The sequence below is a fragment of the Prosopis cineraria genome, unplaced genomic scaffold, assembly GCF_029017545.1.
Source record: "Prosopis cineraria cultivar Desert tree isolate PC_DT_omini unplaced genomic scaffold, ASM2901754v1 PC1, whole genome shotgun sequence".
Taxonomy (NCBI): domain Eukaryota; kingdom Viridiplantae; phylum Streptophyta; class Magnoliopsida; order Fabales; family Fabaceae; genus Prosopis; species Prosopis cineraria.
Genome location: NW_026555332.1, coordinates 39,643,555 through 39,668,558, shown reverse-complemented (window position 1 = coordinate 39,668,558; position 25,004 = coordinate 39,643,555). Strand labels below are relative to the sequence as shown.

Here is a 25,004-nt window from a genome sequence, read left to right as displayed (position 1 = left end):
CAGTTTTATCATTCCTTAAACCATCGAAATACTTTCATTCTCAATAATCAACATTACAAGGGTTTTGATTCTTTATTTTCCTCTCGCCCCACCACGTCACCACCACCCTTGCCATCTAGGTTAGCTCTAGGTGGATTCTCAAAAATTACATTTTTTTTTAAATATATATATATAAGGTAAATGGAATGCTGGCCCAAAAGGTACTAAAATAAAAGGTCAAGTCAAAGGTAGACAGCGAGACATAAATGAGGAGGTGAGAAAGACTTAACTACTCTCCTCTGAAATATTTAATTCATCAACCAATCCTCTGGCACCCTCTGTTCTCTTCAGTTACCTTCCCGCTTCTTTTGGAGCCTCTCTTCTCACTGAACTGCTCATTCTGTTGTATCTTGTGCTTTCTCTTTCACTCAGAGTCTCTCAGAGAGCTGTGAAATGGAACAAAGCGCTAAAGCTGCAATACAAGAAATGAGTGAGGACCTTCAGAGCATCTTACGTTCCAACTTGGATGAGGCACCTGCTAGGCGTCGAGCTCGTGAAGCTTTCAAGCATATTCAGTCAGACCTTCATCACTGCTTGTTGCGGGTACCTCTTCCAAACCCAGAAATATATTCAGCTTCTCACAAGCCATGAAGCATTTACATGAACATCGTCTTTTACCAGGCTTTTCATTTTCCTTTAGTAACATATATCAGTTTGTGTCTGAGGTGGTGGCTGTACAGTGTCCAAGAATGATAAAAAATAATCATATTTATGTATAACTAGCGTACATGAAATCCGAGATCAGTTATAATAATTATGACTTGGAAACAATGCAGTTTTCTTTTTTTATGCTTTTTATGTTCTAAATTTTAATAAATATGCTTTTCTATATATTGTATGAAATCTAAGATGAGACATTTTTCTTTTGCCAACAAATAGAAGTCGTGATGTTACTTTCCCATGAATAGTGTGACTTGTAATAGATTTTATATTCTGTATTGATAGAATTTAAACACATGATATTTATGGTTCATTTTTATTTCTGAATTTTCTGCAGTCCCCTGCAGATGGTGTGAAGATGAAGGAGGTACGGCAATCAGAAAGTTTTGTGCATATTTGGCTTTTGACTTGTCTTGCTTGTATTTCCACCTTATTTCATTTTTCAGAAAAGAAGAGATTAGAATTCTTTAGTACTATCGTTATCGCCATATATTTCCTTTCACCTTTCCATCAAACTTTTGAGAAATCAATGAACAAATCTTGTGATAAAAACAGTAATATTCTTTTTAATTTAAAACACGCGCACATCTCTTTATTAAAATAAAACTTATACAGTTATTTTTCGTTGACGGAAATCTATGTTATTAAACCTAAATAGAGGATATTTTGATAAAATTTTAAAATTAAATTGATTGAAATATAAAATCTTTTTTTATTTCAAGAGAAGTTCGCGCCAATTTTAAATATAAAAGAAAATATTATATGAGTTTAATAGAACTAGAACAGTCCTCTATACATTACACGGACACGGAGGCATTCAAACTTTTCTGGATGATTGAAAAAGAAGAGGTGTTAACCAAATGGGGGGAAAAACAGAGAGATAAAGATAAGAATTTGCAAAATCAGATAGGGATAGTAAATCTGCTATGAAACTACAATGCAAGAGGATTCTCTTTGCATGATAAATTGATGATTCGGAGGGAGCTGTCATATACTCACTTATACACTCTTATTACATTTATATAACTTTTTTCATTTCTTTCAGTAAGTGATACTGAGGTTCATGGCCGAAAATTCATACTCAGGTTAGATACCAAAAGGAGCATATGGGACACCTCTCGTGTTGAAAATGTAGAGGCATGAGATGTAGCTTCGTTCCTAAGTTAAACTAAAGCTTTCTCATTTCTGCATTCTCTAGTTTATGGTGTCATGGAAATGGTTAATATTTTGTAAATCATTTCAATCATGTGAGTGAAGGTTTATGAGGTGAACTCCAGAGGATTAGAAATATTCTCTAAGAGTTGGCTTCCAGAAGAAGCTTCGTTGAAAGCAATTGTTTGTTACTGTCATGGTTATGGAGACACTTGCACCTTTTTCTTTGAAGGTATGAATTTAACTACGCTCTTCCAAACTTAGTTTATGTATCAGGGAAAGTAAATAAAGGGGTTTTCATTCTATCTTCGTATGTAACATTAAGGAGTTGCAAGGAAGTTAGCATCATCAGGATATGGAGTATTTGCAATGGATTACCCTGGTTTCGGCCTCTCAGAAGGTCTTCATGGCCATATTCCTAACTTTGACAACCTGGTTGACGATGCTAATGAGCATTTCTCCAAAATTAAGGGTGAGATTGATTTTTCATTTCATGATTTTGGACATTGGTTATATATATGCATGATAATCATTTCCTTTATTTAGGATTTTTAGTTGTGTTAAATAGTAGCCCATATGTCTTTGCTTGTGAGACTTCCTAATCATTGGTTTATCAAGAAATCTGATTATTGACTCTGCTTTACAGTATTCTCTGATTTTCCTTTAGTTCAAAATTTTCTCCACTTACTTCTGGTGGTTATGTATGACAGAACAAGTGGAATATAAAAACTTGCCTAGCTTCTTGTTAGGAGAGTCAATGGGAGGAGCCGTTGCTCTGAAGCTGCACTTCAAACAACCTACTGCTTGGGATGGTGCTGCTCTTATCGCACCTCTCTGCAAGGTATCTCCGTGAATTTCAAGCAGGATGAAGATCTTTGACTTCTTCCTTTTTATTATGACGGCAAATTAACCAGTGTTCTTGGGTAGTTTGCAGAGGATATGCTTCCTCACTGGTTGTTGAAGCAGATACTTATTGGTGTTGCCAAGGTTTTCCCCAAAACTAAGCTGGTGCCACAAAAGGAAGAGGTGAAAGAGAATATATTTAGGGATAAGAACAAGAGAAAATTGGTAGGTGTTGATACTTATGACTTGAGAATAAATACATCAAGATGTGCTTGACTTGGAGACATGATAAAAATGCAGAAAAGCATCCATGTCTGTCTTTTTGCTGTTAATAGTGTAGTGCTGCATACTCCCCTTAGGTTTTAGTTTTCTGTCATTTTTCACAATAATTTTACCTTATTTGCATCAGGCACCCTATAATGTATTAATGTACAAGGATAAACCAAGGCTAGGAACTGCACTGGAGTTGCTTAAAGCCACACAAGAGATAGAACAACGATTGGAAGAAGTAAACTTCTCCTTCTGATTCCTTCTTAACACATTTTAGTTGTCTTTCTTCCTCCAATTTGAACTTACAATTCATCGGATATTAAAAGCTAACTAAGGATTCTGAAAGGATACAAACTGAACAAGTTTTCCATCCCCCCCTCCCTCAGATTTGTTAACCACACGTAAAATACTCCAATGGTTTTAACATATGTGCATCATGAGCAAGGCAGGGACATAATTAGTAGCTTTTTGTTCGTGTTTCTAGTGGAACTTAAATAATTCTAATTGCTAGGTCTCTCTGCCATTGTTGATCATGCATGGAGAATCTGACATAATAACCGATCCATCAGCTAGCGAGGCCTTGTACGAAAAAGCTAGAGTTGAGGACAAGAAGTTCCGCCTTTATAAGAATGCTTACCATGATCTACTTGGAGGTGAACCTGATGAGACTATATTTAGCGTGCTTGATGATATCATATCTTGGCTTGACAAGCATAGCAGCAGACAGAATACACATTGATCATCCTATCAAGAACAGTTTGCTGCAAAACTAACCATTCCAAAATATTGATTTATGTATTTATAAATGTTTAATGGTTTAGGGAGACAACAAAATCTGCCAATCATCAATTACTTTATGTTCAGTGCTTGGATAGCAATCTACAGTTATTTGCTTGGCTGTTCATATTTTGCTGTCCAGAATTTTCTCAGTTCATGCATCGTTATGGAAAGAATCTACTTGAATCAAATTGTCAAAGATACTAAAAATTGCTACAGAAAAACATCAACACTGAATTCTGAGACTCAGACATCTCATCCCAGGCTTATGTTTTACCACAAAACTATTGAAGCTAAAGCAAATAAAATTGAAATCTTGCTTATAATAGCCAATAGGTGAGGGATTTATAACATGGATTGCAGGGACCAATTTGCTCCAACAATAAAAATTACTAAGCGTGGTGAACTGTTGAATCTATCTTAATTTGGGCATAGCTATACATACACTAACAAAACTATAGTTTTTCCTTTTTAGGTACTTATTATCAAATCCACCAATTTAAATGTAATGCGAACTTTAGTGTATTCAGAATTTTATTTCTAAACAATTTTCCTAAAAAATCAAACCCACGTTGTTAGAGATACTCTCTCTTATCAAGTGTGTTAAATTCTTTGTAATCACATTGCATCTTCAGGCATTTTTCATTTAGTGGCTGTGTTATGCCACAGAAGCAAACTATAAAACCTCTGGAAAGCAAAATATTAGGAAAAGAAGTATGAGAAAGGAATCATCCTTTACTGAGGGATGAAGAATCTTTGCGAACATCATATCAAGTAAAGAGGCGGGCAGACTAACGTGATCAAGTCGAACTCCTCTATATCAGCTCCAAAGATTTATAAACAGAGGAAGAAGCATTCAAATTGGAATTGAATCCGATGAATTACTCGATAAGTGTCTTATGTAACACAATAACAACTAGTCAATTTAATTAAACGATTGTCAGAAATTTTATTATATCATACTCATAAAGTATTGAATCTCACATTTGTGGAAGGGATAACATATGTGAGAAGTGCTATGATCATAAAAATTATATTAAATTTTTGGAGGAAAATGTATTTTGATAATTTTCAAACATTGATGAAACTCAATTATTATAATTGAGACACTTAATGAGTGAATGAACTTAAGCCACTCATCGAATTCAAATCTTATTTAAATTACTCTCATTTGGCCTCTTAATTACTATTTATATTACAGAATGATTACTGAAGATCTAAAGTTAAATATCATATGATACACTTGATGAAACGTAACAATAATTATTCATAGCTTAAAACAGCAAATAAATTCTTTGACAAATCAAAGACAAAATTCCTATGCTGTGCTTGCTGCATGCATTGGTACTAGAAAATCGGTGAAAAAAACAACAGTACATCCAGTGACGGTGCTAAAACCCTGAGTCATGGGGTACAACATTTTTTAAAATTAATAATTTAAAAATAATTTAACAATTTAAAAAATATTGCACACTACATGACTTTAAATTATGAAATTGTTAAACAATAATCTCATTATCAATGTTAGGAAAATATCTTTTTTTAATATAAGACACTAAACAATTATTTATCAATAAATCTCCCATGCATTTTACAATCAATTTTTCACAAATTTCATATATAAAAAAAGGTTTTTTTTTATCATTGCTTTGACAATTGATAATATCATCCTTAACTTCAAGAAAGAATAACTTTTTTTAGAACCCAAACATTTTTAAAGTTAGACCAGAAGGTGCAAAATATTAAAACATATGAACTCTTATAATTTTTCTTAAGTTGAGGGGGTGCATCCCCCCCCCCAAAAAAAAAAAAAACTAAAGTCTATCTAGCGCAAATGCATCAACCAACCCATTATGTCTATTAGTTTATATGCGGGAGGCGCATGAATCACACAGCTAGTTTGTGGCATGGCATCAGAATTAAATAAGTGAAAAAATTGAATCTTCTACATTCATGCTTGAGAAAGAGACACACACACGCAAAAGAATGTGATAGTGTGTGGGATCCACGTCCCATCCCTACATTCATCATCCCCCTGGTGCCCCCTTCTCTCTCTCTCTCTCTCTCTCTCTCTCTCTCTCTCTCTCTAAGCATTCATTTTTCTGAATGCAATGGATGCTGCTTGAGAAATGAGATCATTACATTTAAATGCAGCACGTGAAAATCCTACTTATGAACTTCTGAGTAAACCATTCATGTTAGCAAGGTTGATACCTAATAGCTAATAGGTTGCAGGCAATCAAAGGTGCAGTTCAGAACAAATGGAAATTTTAGTACAAATATGTCAAACTGCCTTCATAGGATGGCTAGGGCTGCACAAAAAACAGGACGATACTGAATTTCACCCTAACTTGAAGTCTAATCTTTTTCATGAAAAGGACTTTTTCATGAAAAGGACTGAATTAGGCAACTCGTAATTCGGTCTTGTTCAGTGATAACTCGAAAATTAACAAAACCGGACTTGGTCCATAGGACTGGGAGACTGATCCTATCAATTCAATATTCACTTAGCTTTTTTTTTCCTTTTTATTCTATGAGAGGCAATAATCCATTTTAACATAATAAACTCAATTAAAATAGTAAAAACACTTATAATAATAATAAATCCATAATAATTTCCAACAATAAGAAAAAAATATTTCTGTTACAGTCCAAATGATTTAAATTTATAACTTTAACAAAAACAACACTCAATAAAATTTAACAACACTATATTACAATAACAATTTAGAAACAAACTCAACAAATCTTCATACAATCATCTCCTTACCATCAATTACAATTCAAACATTTGTCAAAAATAAATTAATTATAATTATAATAAAAAAATTAATAGGACTGGACTAGACCAAATGGTCCGGATGCCTAGTCTCTTGTCCAGTCCAACCTGAAGAAATAGTCTGGTCTTTTCAGTCTTTTTAGTCCTGAAGGACCGATGTCTATACAGACCGAACAAGACTGAGACCATCTCGAGTTGGATTGGACCAAACAGGACTGGAAGACTTTTGCATAGCCTTAGGATTGCCATCATCTCTAAAGATTGGATATTCAGAATTTCTATCATTCCCGAGTAGCATCTTCCTCATCAAAACCCCTGCCATTGTCATAACCATCAGAGTCTTCCTGCTCACTCTGCAAATAAGTAACAACAATGGGATAAATTATTAAAAAATAAAATTGTACGTAAAATATTTTTATAATTTGTTCTTTCAACGCTCTTCCAACAACTTCCCCTTTCTCCAGGGAGTTTTTTCCCCTCTTCGAGAAGACAAATGACAAGAAGGAAATAAAGGTTACAAGTTTACAACCAATCTCATACTCTATAATTAGATCCAAAACTAACCACCCAAGTCTTTCATGAAAAACTGAAGAACAGGAACTTATAAATACTATTGCTAACATTAAATTACGATGGCCAGGACTTAATTTATATTTTCATCAACGCAAGCAGGCAGGAGTGAGTAGGGACAAACAGTGTCATACTAGGGTGAACTCTGAGTTCTGGTCCATGTGGTTATGGTACTTCATCCTCCAACTATCCTCAGGTTCCAAACCTTGAGACATATCCTTCAAATCATTGAAAAGAAAAATTCAGACTAGTTCATGTCGACACAGTTGAGAAACCTTCTAGTGATTAAGTTATATGTCAAAAATAAATATTATCATCCCATGCTAGTGAGCAGAGAGAGAGCATCAATGAAATGTTAGGCAAAAATGTAGAAAACTATCAAATTTAGGACATAAATATTCTTAGAAAAAGAAAAGGAAATTTCTTCTTGCTGAACCCAGACAGTTTTGCAAAATGATTAGTAGAAGCATTCCCACATTCAAGATCAGAGCTTTGTTGAACTTCCTAAGATGGGATGGTGTACATAAAACTCATGCTCGAGAGGAAAATCATTTTTCAGTCTCAGCATGGAAGGCAGAAATCTCTCCAATTTTAAAATGCAAAAACTGATTAGAGGCGCTCAAGCCCAAAAATATTTGGTGAGGTTGGCGTGTCGGTCTTGTCAAATAATTCTTGAGTAATATCTTACTGAAAGTGCACCCAGTAAAGACAACTAGACGGATTATAACTTCCTTATACAGAAGAATATATTGAACTAGATATAGATAAAAGTACAAGTTGCTGGAGGACAAGAAACCTTCAAACAAGAAACAACAAAAATAACATGAAACAGAACAAAACAGACAAAAACTATATTGCTATGTTACAAACTTACAAGGTTTCTGTTCATTTGTTCAATAGTTTTCTCCAACTCAGTTATATGCTGACTCAGAGCCTGCATGATAAATACTAGATCAAATATAACGCTGCAGATATATAAAAGATGATTAGATTAGCAATTGTCAATGCAAAGTTTGAACCTCATGGCGTTGCATGGCTATTGAACGCTTCAATGCCTTTGCTTTGGTTAGAAGATTTCTAGGCCTCAGAGCAATTGGCCGTTTATAATTTTTTCCTCGATAGAATATAAGAGTAAATCCTTTATGAACTCTTTCTATTGCCACAAGTATTCCTCCACTCTCATATTCCAGTAACCTTGCTGTGTCTTCAACAAAAGCAAGGGTCTTTTGTTTGGTTATCAATTTTACTAGTTCTCGATGCTTCCAATGCAAATGCATATTCTCAATGACACCATCAAAAACGCCACGTATTCCTGGAGATTATCATGAACAAAATGTTAGCATTGCAATGATACATAATGGAAAATTTAATTCAGCAGAAAATTACCCACCAAGTGGCAAGTATGGCTTCATTCTTAAACCAACCCTGCGAAACATCACACGCTCTTCATCTGTGATTGTTTCCTGGTCATAATCAGGACCAGCTGGAACCATGGATGCTTCTATCTTAGCCAACAAACTTTCTGCTCTAAGTTTTTTGGCCTGGGCCTGTCCATAAATGAGCATAAATCAAATTAAGTGTTGCTATAAAAATAGAAATACTAATTTAAATTTATATAAATCAGTATAAACATCTCTATCCATTCAGCTGTGTAATCTGCATTGTTATAAACCTGTATTGTGAAAGAATAAAATAGAAACAGCCACCTGTGCTAGATTTAGAAAATCTGAAAGTCCAAATTCAAGCTTTTAATGTTACTTGTGGACAAAGCCTAAAACAACAAAATTTATTGAGGAAAAATGAGTTGATTGGACTTATATTTTCACCAAGCAAGAATTCCAAACCAAGGCCTGCAGCCGAACCCATATCTATCATCTATGCTTATATCTCCAAATGCATTCTTAAAGTACAAACTTCATAAAATAAGTTGACACTTACAACAGCTAGTTTATGTTCAATTTTTTTGACAAGCTTTATGTTCTCGGCTTTGGCAGCTTCTTCCATCATCTTCTCATGTTCTTCAGCAGATACATCCCTTCCCCATTGTGCTTGAGCCTCATAGAACTCAGCCAGTGATCCTGCCTGTGTTATTACTTCATCTTCCCCTGATGGAACGGCATCTACAGTTCCACACCTCACCTTCTCTTCAACATCCTGCACCTGATTAACCAATTTCTGTCTTTCAGCCAAAACTGCAGCCACGGTTGCTGGAACAAAGTCCTTCCCACGATATAGTACAATATAATATTTATTCCTTAGCAGCAGCGATCCTCCTGTTAAATTCTGAGGCATAAAAGAAAATCAAACATATTTAACTCAACAGAGTTAATGCATTACTCTGTACTCTTGGCATATCATGTGTCAGTAATTAAACAGCAACTCACAAGCTAATGTAAACAAAATGTTGCTTCCGTCAAATTATATAGATTCATCCAAAAGAATGCATATCTAAATCTCCATTCTGACAGAGATTTATCCCCATGATAACAAGAATGAAGATTTTAGTTTATGGAAATTTAGTTTTGGGACAATTGAAATATGAAGGCGTGTTAGTTCTTCAGATCTATAATTACCTTTTTATAGTTATTCTTTTCTTAGATTATTAAAAGCTGATGATGTGATTATGGAACAAAAACTTGTTCTCATGATAATTTTCCATAGGAAAATGCTTCAATGGATAACTGAATTATAGCAGGATAAAACAAGATTTAGCATACAGCTAAGCTTGATATGTTAATTCAACAGTAAGCACTTTGTCCAGAATGCAATGTCTTTGGCTTGATACAAGCACAATTGCAAAAATAGTAATCCTTATAAATAGGAAATTACGAAGAGCAAACCTTGAGCTCGTCGGCCATAATCTTATTGTTTGTATTCTGGATCCCACGTTTGACAGCAATCTTCACAACTAAGCTTTTCTCCCAAACCTTAAGAATAGCGCATGCCAGACCTTGATGATTTCTGTTTCTTCCTTTATTAATTGTCGGCAAAAGATGTTTATCAAAAGCATATATACAAATGCAATAAAGATATGTAGAAAATGAATAATACCTAATGCAAAATGACAAGGAAGTGACTTAGAAAGTTTCCGTAAATTAGTGACCTCTGCATTGGTTAGTTGAGGGCGCATTCCAGTGGGAAGAAGCCTGAAAGGTGTTTTGTAACCAGGAACTATAGGAGGAAGTAAATCAGCATCAACAGGAAGTATTCCTGTGCCCCACCATTCAACAAAACGAGGACCCAAACCATCAATCAGGTTGTTGTACTCTGCTTCCTCTGTTGTCAAGTTTTCAGGCCATTGATTCCTCACAACTAGGTTACTCTTTTCCAGGGATGAGGTTGCATTACTATCATCTGCTTCTAATGAACTGCCAGGAGAGACATCTGATGCAAAAAGGCCATCACCTTCACTTTCATTATATTGGCACCTAGATGTGGGCCCTTCATAATTACATCCACGGTATACCAACATTAGACTTCCAGACCTCCATATGACTAATCCTTTAGTTCGACGCTGCCCAGCATTACAAGAAGTCAGTTCTTGCATTTGTTTCTTAACACATATATCGTAAATAGAACGTACGTATTTTACTCTGCACTATTGTCAATCATAGAAGCAATGATAACAGACCTGACATATAAAGCCTTGGCAGGAAACCCAATTACATTTACTATTAGCATTTAGTGCAACATGTAATATGGAACGCACTCTTTGAAAAGTCAAAAAGCTTGCAGTATAAGGCATTTATTTAACAAAAATCGAAAGGTTTGTGAAGAATTCTTTAGAATAAACTATAAAGTATCCACATTTTTTGCCTTGACAAATCAAAAAGCATACCCTTTCCCACATTTCTCATACAAAATCATTAAAATAGAATAAATATAATAATTTACAGTTGTGCCTTTTCTATATCATTTTAAAGTTGTAAAGCTCTATAACAATTCAAGTTTCAAACTACTTAACCACTGAGTTTGAATTTTACATACACCTACATCATATGGATTTCTTGCATTTCTTTCGCTCTTCCTTAACAGCTTGTATACAGTACAAGCATTGGTTTGCCTAGCTGGAAGTAAAAACGATGTCCGATCAAATGGAACTTGGTGTATTCAACCCAGCATTGGTTTGCCTATGATGGAACTTCATTGGTTTGCCTAGAACAACAGAATTTTTTTTTTATAAAATTAGTAAATTAATTATTAATAATGGCCATACAACTCCGCATACTCAACCGAAAGATAAGGTTCTGGTCAATTATAAAAAACAATGCATATCTTTATTATGCTCCTTATCTCCGCATAGGCGTGGTATAATCAAATGGAACTCCAAAAATTAATTACCAGAGATGAAATTGAAGAAAAGTTCTACATTTACTGTCTTCAACCAAAAAAGTATGTCTCAGCCAAAGAACACCGCTGCCAACAGGTTTCAGATTGATAATAGATTGGCATGTTGAAGTCAGAAAACTCTCCAGTGACCTCAAAGACTCAAAATGATGTGGATTTACGTTCAGTGCAGCTACTAAAATGGATCAAGACGTCTAGCGTGTTGAAGTAATTACTAATTACTTTTTGTGATTCAGAGACGTAAAAGTGAGAGAGAGAAAAAAAATCTTGTAGACAACAACAAACCTCAACTATCACATGAGCCGTCTTCATATCCCGTGCAAGAACCTCATGAAATTTAAGCCTCACCACCTCCTCTTTCCTCCACTTGTCATGAATTTTCTCCAGCACAGCCTGCGTGAGCCCAGCTTTAGGTACACTAATCCTATCTCTAACTTCCATTCCTACTCTCCTCAATCTCCTCAACTCCTGCTCCTCAAGTGTAAGTTCCGCCGTAGTTGGCGGCTTCAGTTTCCTTTTCTTCAATCTCCTCTCACTCTCCTCTACTTCATCCTTCTCATCTCTATCCCATGGAAAAACCATCTCATAGCCTTTATCATCAATCAACATACTATTTGGCCGAACCCACTCTCGACTCAACAAATCACCCAGTCTCTCCTTCCCAGTTACTGGCATTGCATCACTGGCTTCCACTTCATTTCCCTCTTCTTCCTCCGCCTCATTGTCTAATCCTAACCCCAAGTTCCGCAACCCATGAACTATTCTCTCAATCGCGTTTTTTCCTTTGTCTTGATCAAAATACCAAGTCTCAGCTTCACTTATTGGGTCCTCAGTATTCAATTCGGATTCGGAAACACTTCTGTTGGCTTTTCGGTCAAGTGACTGGGTTGAAGAGTTTGTAAAGGGGCTTTTGTTAAGCCAAGGGGCAGAGTGGGAGTTAGATTTTGGGGACGGTTTTGGGTCGTCGTTATCCCAGGGATAAGAACAGCTGTCTCCACTGTGCTCAGTAGTTCGAAGGGAAGAGAACAGCCTGAGAACTCGAAATGACAATCTGGAAGAGGAAAAGAAGAGGTTGAGAGTGGAGGAGCGAGAGGGCAAAGGAAGTGAAGTCTTGAGAGGTAATTCTGATAATTGAACAGGAGTGAACGCCATTTTGACTGCCATGGAATATGGTTCATCACATCACGTGTTGCTTGGATTGTTAGTGTTGAGCTTTAGCAGCCGTTGTTTGGACGCTGAGAAAGTTGCAGATTGCAGGAGAGGAACGATGTGTGGAAGCATAGAGAAACGTTTGGCTTGGCTCGGTCTTGAGGGCACCCTGAGAAGGCGATAGCGTTTTTCCCTCCTTTTAGCCTTCGACGAACGGACAATCGGGGAGTGGGGATATTTTCAGATTTGGCAATAACCTTATTCCTCACGGAAACTCCTACCTTTCATTCACCCACTTTCCTGAGTTGGCATGCGCGTGACTAAACAAGTAATTTTTTCTCAAGTACAATAAATATATAACAAAATACTCCATCACTTTAAAAATATAAAATATTTTTAATTAAATTTTACTCCTTAATAATATAATTATTTATTTTTAAATTAATTTTATTTTTTTATATTTATTTCTATTAAATATTTTATAATAAATATAAAATCATTATTAATAAAGACATTTTAAAAAAAGATAATAATTACACTTTAAAAAAATTAAAATACCTTATATTTTTTAACATTTAACTTTTATAAAATGTTTTCTATTTTTCAACAAAAGGAGTAATATCTTCTTCAATATGAAATCAATAATAAACCTCTTTAAATTAAATTATACATGTACAAATGTAGAGGATTCAAGAGTCTACCATTCATATTAATCGTAATTAATTAATAAATTAGCAATTAACCTATTTATAATGGGGATTTTTTTTACAGACATGTAACATGAAATTTTTTTTTTTTAAAGGATAGCTCAGGTAACATCGACGACATGCAATATGGGTAGAAGTATGAAAACAAGTAATATTGACTGGATTATAGTTGTATATTGACAAGTCATACTCCTCTCAAATATACGTAAGCCTTCTAGTTATTTCAACATGCATATTTTCTAACAAAACTTCGTTGTTGCTATCGAGTTTACAAATTTTATAATAAATAAGAAAACTGATATAAAAGCAAATATGAATTCCAAAGCCATAATTTTTGTGCATTTGTAACAAATTACGTGCCTTTATAATTATAAACTAGACTGTAAGCTTGTAATTCATGATGAGTTTGAAATGAGTTACATTATAACTTAATACAATTTTATATAGCTGCGTATCGATAGATCGATTTCAAATTTATATTTACACACACTTTTCAATTTAACATAGTTCATTGATGGACTGACCGACTCACAAGCCTAAGTGAAATTATTTACAGCGGCTTGTGAGAATAGGAATATGCATCAACTAAATAATCCGTTGCTTTACATTTACAGCATTTGAATACAAATAGTTCAAAGTTTAATAATTTATTTTAATGATGGGCAACTATAAGAGTCGCTGCTAGTGTGAGAAACATTTACAAAATTTATCACTCCTAGTTACCATACAGCAACATTAAACGTTGGAAAGAACTTGCTTCAAAGGGAAGTAGAAGGTGGTCAGTTTATAGTGGATCTTCTGGTCATAGAAGGAGAAGAATTAATGATCTCCTGGCCTAGTTCCTTTACTTTGCTGAGAAGTAGCATTTGCTCTGTCTCCAGCTGGCCTATATAGGCTTCCTGTGTATCCTCTAGCGTTTCAAGGTCACTCAAAGTTGTAGAAAGTCCCTCAATATTCCCATCCTCTATCATGGACCGAAACTTTACCAACGTCTCTTTGATCTGACCAAGTTCAATTAATCATAATGGGGTCAGACGAAACAATATAAAAGAATTTAATCTGTAAACAGAGGTGATAATTGAGAAAATATGCGGCACCAAGTGATGTCTTACCTGGGCAGGAATTTGGTGTAAATGACTCAAGGAAGGTTCCGCATCTAGACTAGGTCTCCTTTGCATCTCTGGGACTTTCCTGGTAATTTGGATGTGGATCTCTCCCTTCTTGACCCCTTGAAGAGGTATCCACTTATCAGCCATCTGGTTTGGAGGCAACATTTGGTATTCGACTGCACATTCACCTATACTTGATGTGGGTAGTAAAGCATTATGGTCCTTAACGTACAGATATAGGGGACTTCCATCATTAGGAAACTCTAAGGTCTGGTTCCATTTAGGGTTAAGAGTTCTGGGTATGACCTGTCAAATAAAACAGCTAGTTAGTAATTGGAAACCCATCTAATAATATTCTTTGATGCACAATTAAAATCAGTTTAGAAAACCCCTAAAAGAATATTCCGAAAAGTGTTTCCCTTGTATAATAGTAAACAAGCGATTTTTTAATCCGCAGAGAGGAAAACGGACGGCAAAATCATACAAAGCAACATGGCAATTGGAAATCATGCACTGGCATTAGTATGATCAGTATGTATACTGTTGGAAACATAAAATTGCAAATCCTAAAAGCATTCAGTTTCATTGAAAAGAAATGTGGTTATAGTATTATAACCTTTGTCCTTTTCCTCAGGTTTCCATATTGCACCCTCACATATGGATCACTTGTGCCTCTGAGATCAGCCGCAATAAGATCCCTTCCTTCAATCAGAACAAGCTCAATCCAACCATTGCTTGAGCCCAAAGCTGAACCCTGGATATCTCAAAGACAAAAACAAAAACATGTTACAATGAATATTCCAGATGTGAAATGACTATATACATATATAAAAAAGAGAGAATTTCAGTTAAGGATCAGGTAAAAGACTTAATTTCAAGTAAGTCCAAAAATATTATGAAATTTCAGTTCAATCCAGGAGAAAAAAGTCAAAAAATTTCTTGTATAAAAAGACCAAAATGCCCTTTACATGTTATGCAAAATCACTAGTTGTTAATTTTCTTACTTCACTTGTTAATTTACGAATATAAGTTGCAAATTACATAAATTAACATGTCAATAATTATATAAGACTTCACATTACTTTTTCAATCAAAAGCAATAACATTAGTTATTAAATCGCTAACTTTACTTATTAATTTACTAACATCATTTGTAAAGTACTAACAGGTCTTGCAATTTATAACTGATGTTAGTAAACTAACAAGTAAAGTTAGCAGATTAATAACTAATGTTATTGATTGTCTGACAAATGAATATTATTTACAAGTGATATTGATAAATTAACAAGTACAGTAAGAAAATTAATAACAAGTGATTCTGCATAACACATGAAAGGTATTTTGATCTTTTCACGTTGAAATTCTTTTGATTTTTCTCTCCTAAACTGAACTGAAATTCCAGAACATTTTTGAACTCACTTGAAATTAAATCTCTTTCTTGGTCCTTAACTGAAATTCTCCCATATAAAAATGTCACAGCAAGATGTGTCCTTTCTTCCTTTTGATATTCTGCAGTGCCAAAAATTGGAAGGATCACTTATTTCTTAAGTGATGAAGCATACCCGCGATCCATCTTGATCGTCCACCCTAACTGCTTCTATTTGAAGTCTTAATTCTCCAGAACTAACTCTTTCAAGAGGAATCCATACATCCTTGATTGACCTTTCCACCAGTCCTTCCAAATTTACAGTGGCACTGCCAATGTTTTCATCTCCGAAAGTATCTTCGTTAAAGCATTTCAGTTTTAGATATTCACCATCACCAATCTCATCAAATTCAAAGGTGTGGTTCCACACAGGATTTGAGGTAAGAGCCGTCCTTGTTCTATGGACAACCTGAATGACAGCTAACAGCAGAATCAGATCAAGCATAATTATGCACTCAAGTTGCATGAATAATCTCGTATTAACTGTGCTGTAGAAGTCTAAGATCAATGACAATATGACGTCAGTGTTATGAGAGGTCTAACCCACCTTTCCATACTGCAATTTTACGTATGAATCAAATTTTCCAGATTTGTCTTTTGCAGCAAAATCCTTTCCTTCCACAACAGTTATGCTAAGTTTTCTTCCAGTCCTTACTTGAAGATTTGATGAACCATAAAGTGATTGCTGAGAGCTGATTCGTAAGTTGTTCAAGCTATGCGAACCATCAGATAATTGCCACTCTTTCACTACAATGCTCACTTTTAACTACAGAAGATAATGAAAAGAGGTGTCATGAACAAAATATCCTAGTTACTAAGGACTTCTCTGCATTAAGAAAAGGCAAATCAATTATCAATTTCTAAATAGAAATTGGGATTGAAAGAGCACCTTGGCATCAGCTCTATCATAAAAAATACCAGTCAGAAGAGTACACTATAGATTACGCTATCATAAGAATCTAATACACCAAATTTCCACTCCAATTGACTCTCAAAGCCAACGTGCCATAAAATCAGTCAAAAACTGGTTGAACCAATTAAACACCATAACTTTTAATTTGGTTTTCTCATCAAGAATCAAGATGTCAAGAAAATTATAGACCATGAAAAATAAAAAGTATTCCTTTTTTTTTTTTTTGGTACAGAGTATCCATTAATTTTAGTAATGTATCTATATTCATCTGTAATATATAAAATTATTTATTATACCATACTTTTAATCTATAAAATTTATATATTAATTACTATTAAACGATGGAAATATAGACAAGATAAAATAGTCAATCAAAAGGTAAAAAAAATTCTAGTAAGATGAAACTATATTTTATCACATGTGGACAAGCACATGAGTGCACATATATATATATATATAAGTCAATTTTATTCAATACTCAACGAAAAAAGCTAAGCTAAACTAACTAACTATAGCATATCAATTATATCCAATACTCAACAAAAAAAGCTAAGCTAACTAACTATAGCATATCAATTTTATCCAATACCCAACAAAAAGGCTAAGTTAACTATAGCTCGCATGTATATAGATATCAACTTGATCCACTACTCAACAATTATTGTAATTGGGGCTTTACATAGAGCCCAAGATTTAAGAGAGAGATGGTGATGATCAAATAAAATCCCCAATGTCCTTTTACCTAAAACAATCCCCAATTTTTTAAGACTTCAACAGTTCCTATATTTTGCCTTAATTGACAAATTAATCCCTAATTTACTATCAATTATCAATATCACCCCAAATATTCTTTCCCCCTTCTTCATAACAAGTTGTGTCAATTACAAAACAAATCTGGTAGTTAAAATAAAGGAAACAGATTATGAGTGACGAGTATGATATTGCACCTCTCCTGAATTGGCCCCCTCAAATGGGACAGTCATTTCAACTTCATCTCCACAGAACATTGCATGTTTTGCAATGATAACAGAACCAGGTCCTATTGCCCACATTATTGTTGAATCATCTTCAACATGTCTCATCTAATCAAATAAACATTTAAGTTAGCATAATACAAAAGCAAAAGGCTGAAAAAGAAAACCTGTTTGTCAAAGAATACAAGTCATTAGTGGTAGGTGGTGTGCTCCTGCTGCTGTAATCTACCATCCAATTGCTAGATCAAAAAGGAGAACATCAATAACATACCTTGATTTCACAACTTGCTAGGTAGTCATACTTCACACTGCCAGGAGGACGCTCATGAAGATTGAAACGAACAATTCCTGCATTATCATGCAAGACCATATTAAATGTTGCATCCCAGCGAGGAGTTGAGCCCAGTCTCACATCTGTTCTTCTGGTTAATTCCTCAAGTTCTACCTCTACAAATGTCTGTAGATCCTTGTCATCAGAGCTGCTGTCTGAAGAGCTATTGGATGTACCATTTGTTTGCTTCCTGGAAGGGCTTCCCTTGAAGCAACTCCTAGAAAGTTTGTTTGCTGAAATCACCCTGACATATATAATGCCTCCAACAGCCTTTTTTCCTAAGTCGGCTGCAGGCAAGGAGATACAACGGCGGCGAGGTTCCACCATTGTTTTCACCAAGGTATCAGTAAAAAGTTTAACCTGCATAAAAAGAGTGTAAAATTAGCTTGAAACTTGACAACGAGCATGTGTGATCAGACATGAAAAGGATACAAGTTTAACATACAGAAGATCTAAGCTTGACATTGAAATCAGCTTTATGGAAAAAGTTGCACAAATGAAATCGTCCCCAGAGACAAAGTAATTTATGTTTCTTCTGCACTTTGATGGAGTGATCTTTTAATACATATAGATAACAATTATACAAACATTTCTTATACTAAATCTACATGCAAATGGAAACACATCTTAATGAACTTGAGTATCAGACTGGAATTATTTGAAGTAGAAAGTCAGCTTTAATGTCTACTCTGCAAAGCCATTTCTAAAAAGTTGACACTGAACCAAAGTCAATAACTTTCTACGAAAGCAAAATAAAAAACAGTTTAACAGACTAAACGTAAAAAGAATATACATTTCTATTCTTTTTAAAAAAAAATAAGAAAAGAAACACACCAGCCAAGAAGAAACACCAGGCAACACAGTAGCAGGTAGTGACTGGCTTCCACCACTTCCAAAGGCAACTCCTATTCTCACCTCAGGAGTTGATACGAATGAATATAAAAGTGCTTTACCATCTAGAATTGGGGTAATTAGGAGCTGCAAAATGTAAATGAATGATTAGAAGAATAATATAAATAGACCAAAGCAGTTTCTCAGTGATGCTATAATTAGGACTAGAGGGAGTAGGCTTGTTTTTGTGTCTCCTACTTCACTTTATGTAAGCTTCATTTCATGACAAGTTAGCCTTTTTACTTAAATTTGAAGAGAAAATGAGGTTGTCATTCACTTACATCACCCTTGATATGAAGACTGTTGACCACGATCCTAGCAGTTCCCATCAAAGGCTTAGCCAGCTTAGCAAACATCAAAATACTCATTTCATTTGTGTCCCAATCAAAGCCCAGTCTAAGGACTGGCTGTCAAAAACCAACAGAATATAAGAATCTCAGACTTTTGAAATATACCATGAATTAAAGGATAAAGCTTAGATCTTAACAAAGAAGAAGACAAACAGCCTAGCAAAGTAAGAAAATAGAACAACTCAAACTATAAATTTTAGGGGGTGGCATTTGATGGGTTATACAAAAATACTTCATCTACATCAACTTGCAAGACATTATGCCAAAGAGTAGAAAAGGAAGTTCAAATTTGTTCATACATGAATCTTCTTTAAAATCCTAGAATCATGAATTTAACATTAATTTACAAACAGCCCTCTAGATTTAACCTTTGTTTCACAAATTATTCTTGGTAGTATAAAATAGATATTAAAAACCCTTGGCGATGATGTCAACATGAATGAAGACAGAAACGCATCCTTCCTTCCCCATCTGATTTAAAAAATTTAGAAGTTCTGAGGAGAAAAGTAAGATTTTTCATTAAATATCAAGCATGGTATATGCAGATGATATCAGAAATGTAAGGAAAAATAATACCTGATCACCAATAGTTAACCATTGCATCCCTTGTAGACCCAAGCAAGGAGGGCCAGATCCAAGTGAAAACTCCTGAAGCTCAACCCTTTCCTACATCACAGACTGCTTCAGTCCAATACCCCTCTACTAAAATTTCAGCATAATTAGATGTCCATACTGTTTTGGTCAACAAACATGAGATTCTTGCCAAAGGGAAGATGAATGCCACTTACTATAAGTTTTGGTTTTCTCAGCTTTAAACGTTTCTGCACACAAACGAAAGAACTTGTAATTAGTTCACCTATCTTTAAAATGAAGGTGTCAACTCCATCTTGAAGAGAATGTAGATCATGATCATAAATAGTTTAACCTAGTTAGATTCACCATTTGACAATATTAGTGTTTAATGGCTAAGCTGTAATCCTAACATTTTGTTTCTTTATTCTTATCTAGGGGACAGGGAGGGAAGCTGGTCAGTATGCGAGGGTGCATGGTGGTTTTGGTTTTGGAGAGCTAAACAATGAAGGACAAACTCTTCTTGATTTCTCATTGGCGTATGATTTTAAGATTGCCAACACTTGTTTCAAGAAGAGAGATGAGCATCTCATCACTTACAAAAGTGGAGCCTTAAGGTCACAGATTGATTTTCTTTTGGTTAGGAACACAGATAGAAGACTTTGTAAAAATTGTAAGGTGATCCCCGAAGATGCTGTTACGACACAACATAGGGTCCTAGTCCTTGATGTGTGTATTATGAGTAAAATCCAAAAACGTCGACAAGTAGTAACACCAAGGATTAGGTGGTGGCAATTAAAAGGTGAGAAGCAAGATATTTTCAAGCGAAATCTTTTGGATAAAGGAATTTGGGAATCTCAGGGAAGTGCTAACATCATATGGGAGGATATGGCTAAAAAGATACGGGAGGTTGCAAAAGTAGTTTTGGGAGAATCGAAAGGTTCTGGTCCGAGAGATAAGGAGTCTTTGTGGTGGAATAATAGTGTACAGGACAAAATCAAGTATAAGAAGAACTGTTTTAAAGCCATACATTTGTGTAACAATGAGGAAAATTGGGAGAGGTACCGTATGGCTAAGAAGGAAACTAAGAGAGCTGTGGGTGAAGCTCGTTTTAAAGCTTTTGAAGAATTTTATAAGAACCTTGAGACGAAGGAAGGAGAGCAAAATATTTATAAGATTGCCAAGAGTAGGGAAAGAAAATCAAGAGATCTAGAACAGGTAAGGTGTATTAAGGATGAAGAGGGAAGAATTTTAGTTACAGATGATGAAATTAAAAATAGATGGGAGACTTACTTTTCTAAACTTTTCAATGATGGAGAGGATTCATCTAGTAACTTGGAGGATTTAGTAACTGGTGAAGGAGAACAAAATTTGTCATTCTATCGAATAATACGTGATAAGGAGGTAAAGGAAGCTCTTAAGAAAATGGCAAATGGTAGAGCCAACGGACCTGATTGTATACCTATCGAAGCGTGGAAATGTTTAGGTGAAGAAGGGGTGAGATGGTTAACTAAGTTATTTAATATGATTTTACGGTTCAAGAAAATGCCTGATGAGTGGAGGAGAAGTACATTAATTCCTATTTATAAAAATAAAGGAGATATTCAGAATTGTACTAACTATAGAGGGATTAAACTCATGAGCCACACAATGAAATTGTGGGAGAAAGTAATTGAGCACAGGTTGAGATTGGAGACAAGTATTTCTGAGAATCAGTTTGGTTTTATGCCAGGTAGATCAACTACAGAGGCGATTTATCTACTAAGGGGATTAATGAAAAAGTATCGTTGTAAAGATAAAGATCTACACATGGTTTTTATTGATTTGGAAAAAGCTTATGACCGTATACCAAGAGAAGTGCTTTGGAAAGCGTTGGAAAAAAAGGGAGTACGGATTACTTATATTAAAGCCATACAAGATATGTATGAGGGGGTAAAAACTAGTATAAGAACACCTAGTGGTCAAACAAAGGATTTTCCTATAAAGATTGGACTACATCAGGGATCATCTCTGAGTCCTTATTTGTTCAACTTGATTTTAAATATTTTGACGGAACATATTCAAGAGGAAATCCCGAAATGTATGCTCTTCGCGGATGATATAGTTCTTATAGCAGAGACAAGAGAAGAGGTTAATTGTAAACTTGAGTTATGGAGGAGGACATTGGAATCGAAAGGTTTTCGTCTGAGTAGAAGTAAGACGGAATATTTATATTGTAAATTTGGTAAAGGAATATTCGACAATAATTTGGAAGTGAAATTGGGAGATCAAATTATACCTCAAGTGGAAAAGTTTAGATATTTGGGAGCCATTATTCAAAATGATGGCGAAATCAGTGGAGATATTTCACATAGAATTCAAGCTGGGTGGTTTAATTGGAGAAAAGCTAAAGGAGTTATTTGTGACCGTAAGGTGCCTAATAAACTTAAAGGAAAGTTTTATAGCACTGCTATCAGGCCGGCAATGTTATATAGTAGTGAATGCTGGGCTCTAACGGGACAGCAAGAGCATAAAGTTGGAGTAGCAGAGATGAGAATGTTACGATGGATGTGCGGACATACACGTAAAGATAAAATTCGAAATGAGCACGTACGTGAAAAAGTGAGGGTGGCACCTATTGAGGAAAAAATGGTAGAAAATCGGTTGAGATGGTTTGGGCATGTACAAAGAAGACCAAAGGAGGCATCAGTGAGAAGAGTGGAACATATAACTTTGAGTCCGATTAAGAGAGGTAGAGGAAGGCCTAAGAGAACACTCTTGGAAGTTGTTGAACGCGATCTCTTAATTAATAATATTCCTAAAAGTTTGATAAATGATAGAGCACAATGGCGTCTTGCAATCCATGTAGCCGACCCCACCTAGTGGGATAAAGGCTTGTTGTTGTTATATTCTTATCTAGGGGATAGGGGCAACATCTATTTTGAATAAACTGAAGCAGACTCTAAAGTGGCCTAATTTAGCCATGGATGGAAGAAAATGCGCTAAACAACTGTACCATTAAAAAAATAAGTACCAGCAATGCGAGTACTGAAAATAAACGATAATATACATCAATCATCAACGTAGTAACTAAAAGAGGAACAGAAATTTCACCTCAACTATATCTGATAACCTTCTTGAAAGCTTTGGGTTTAAATAATTGGACCAAACTTCTGTCAATAGTTTATTCAGCCACTCACAGTGCTCCAATGGTGTCGAGGGCTATGAGTACAAGAATTGAAGTCAACTTCATAAAGCTCTTTGAGAAAGTAAAAGGGTGTAAGAAAGGGATAAGATACCGAGATGTTCAATACGACTCGATTCCATCTCTTATTTAAGTCCTCCACAAGTTGTTTGCGTTGATAGTTCCCATACTGCAAATACAAGAAAATTATCTTTCAACAGCTCCTATATTAATCGGCCAGAAAAGAGAAATGCACTTATATCACATACAATTGAGACCTTTCAAAATCTGACCCAGAATTTAGAATTTTCATTTATTCAACAAATATCACTTCTGAGTAAAAGCTCCTCCATACGACTGAAGTCAGCTAAACACGTAAACAATTTAACACAAATGAGGTACTCAAGATTAAGTGCCTGTGTTATCATCGCTGATGTAATTACAGACCAATAATGTTTCCATTACTCGTCTAAAAAGCCCAACTACCCAATAGTATTTACGTCACTAACGTATCAAGTTTTCAACAGCTGCTAAGTTTTTACTGACTTCTTGATAAATTTAGAATCTTGTTGACTTAGTAAGCATCCACTTAAGGATTGCCCCCTGCTTTAGAGCTCCAATAGCTTATCTAACTCCTCTGTTTACCCAAAAAAAATCGTTCAGCTGTTGTAAAACAAAATTCATGGCAGATGGATACGGTAAAAAGACAAATTGTTTGTAGAGAAAAAGGGTGAAGCAAAGAAGATACAAATCAGTTCACCGCAGACTCTCAGACCAATGATCATGACTGAACTGAAAAATTAGGCAAGACAAAGATGGAAACTCTTCCGCCTCACCTCTCCCCCTCATGAAAATCGCGGGTTAATATCAGAAACAGACGTAAACAGACTCGATTAAAAGCACACTGAATTTAAAAAAAAAAAATTATACTACAATCTATCGGACGCAAGTAGAATTTCAAAAGAGGAAGGGTAGAGAGAGAGAGAGAGAGTAGAGTACACACCTGAATGGTTAGCCACACAGCTAGAGCAAGCGGAACCCAATTGGACAAAGAGAATGCCCATCTCTCAATAACCCAGGCAACCAAAAGCAGAGGAATGAAGACAAGAATCTGGGGCTTCTCCTCGTGGAGATAGTTGAAGAAGTCAATAGCTGCATCTTCAACGTTGAGAAGCAACCTTCTCTTTCTGCTCATTGTAATCGAACCGATTTGTAATCTCTGATCTTGTATTCTACCTTCTCTATCCACCATCAGCATATCCCATCCATGGCAATGGATAAGGTAGAAAGGATAGAGAGGTCGAAGAAATCAATCAAGTAAGGAGATATTTGTGAGCTAAAGAATATTGAAGATGAACAGAAACAGAAGCACATGAAAGGAAACTAACAGAGGAACCTTTTAGCTTTCCATTTTGACGGGGGATGTAGTAGGAAGAAACATAGCCTGCCACGAGTCGACTTCCTTGAATGGATCGTTAATTAATTAAAAATTAAAAAGGAAAAAGTAAAAAATACGGGAAATGTACGTTCTATAATCTGTAGTCTGAAATCTGACTAATTGCAAAAGTGACATTAAAAAATGGAAAATCACAACTAAGGACCCCAAGAGAAGTGTATTCACAGCTTAAGACTCATGAATTATGACTTAACCTTGTAGTCCTGCAATTCTAACTGTAATTAATTATAATTGTTAAGATACGTAATTGCTCCCAACTATATTCTAGATAAATTATAAGAAAATCATTTCTTATCAAATTAAAATGTGATAAAATGTTATTATTTTATGAGTCATAACTTGATTATCACATGAATATACTTAGTTTTATTAATGAAAATGATTTTATTCTAAACTTATTACTATAAAAATTATTTTTATTAAAATAGAATGAGTATTGTTATTTGTGAATAGTTACTTGTTTACCTCACAAATACACTTAATTTTGTTTGTCAATGAAAACGATTTTATTTTGAATTTATTGCTATA

At 35.0% G+C, this 25,004-nt stretch overlaps 3 protein-coding genes across 5 annotated transcripts; 1 reads left to right on the top strand and 2 right to left on the bottom strand.

The window, feature by feature from the left end:
- The first annotated feature begins 323 nt into the window (after positions 1-323).
- On the top strand, positions 324-3,909 carry LOC129294453 (caffeoylshikimate esterase-like). Its single transcript, XM_054932844.1, has 8 exons — positions 324-582; positions 1,037-1,066; positions 1,957-2,083; positions 2,177-2,323; positions 2,562-2,692; positions 2,779-2,919; positions 3,104-3,202; positions 3,476-3,909. The coding sequence occupies exons 1-8, from the start codon at positions 433-435 to the stop codon at positions 3,701-3,703; spliced, it is 1,053 nt and encodes a 350-aa protein (XP_054788819.1). The 5' UTR covers positions 324-432; the 3' UTR covers positions 3,704-3,909.
- Positions 3,910-5,863: 1,954 nt separating this feature from the next.
- LOC129318900 (chloroplastic group IIA intron splicing facilitator CRS1, chloroplastic-like) lies at positions 5,864-12,828 on the bottom strand. 3 transcript variants are annotated; one of them, XM_054963910.1, is made up of 10 exons: positions 11,723-12,827; positions 10,142-10,604; positions 9,931-10,061; positions 9,029-9,373; positions 8,481-8,637; positions 8,110-8,402; positions 7,965-8,024; positions 7,225-7,308; positions 6,767-6,873; positions 5,864-6,048 (listed from the first exon to the last, which is right to left on the bottom strand). In XM_054963910.1, exons 1-9 carry the CDS (start codon positions 12,599-12,601, stop codon positions 6,802-6,804), a joined length of 2,484 nt encoding a protein of 827 aa, XP_054819885.1. In that variant the 5' UTR covers positions 12,602-12,827; the 3' UTR covers positions 5,864-6,048; positions 6,767-6,801. The 3 variants fall into 3 exon arrangements, with proteins under 3 accessions (XP_054819885.1, XP_054819893.1, XP_054819878.1); XM_054963918.1 differs by lacking the exon at positions 5,864-6,048 and having other exon boundaries at positions 6,319-6,873; positions 9,029-9,250; positions 11,723-12,828; XM_054963903.1 differs by lacking the exon at positions 5,864-6,048 and having other exon boundaries at positions 6,319-6,873.
- Positions 12,829-13,749: 921 nt separating this feature from the next.
- Positions 13,750-24,468, bottom strand: LOC129316577 (synaptotagmin-5-like). The gene is made up of 14 exons (XM_054960996.1): positions 24,024-24,468; positions 23,136-23,210; positions 22,951-23,058; positions 20,076-20,108; positions 19,864-19,953; positions 19,219-19,344; positions 18,881-19,024; positions 17,987-18,406; positions 17,689-17,823; positions 16,376-16,594; positions 15,965-16,237; positions 15,019-15,156; positions 14,406-14,708; positions 13,750-14,294 (listed from the first exon to the last, which is right to left on the bottom strand). Exons 1-14 carry the CDS (start codon positions 24,276-24,278, stop codon positions 14,073-14,075), a joined length of 2,541 nt encoding a protein of 846 aa, XP_054816971.1. The 5' UTR covers positions 24,279-24,468; the 3' UTR covers positions 13,750-14,072.
- Positions 24,469-25,004: the final 536 nt, after the last annotated feature.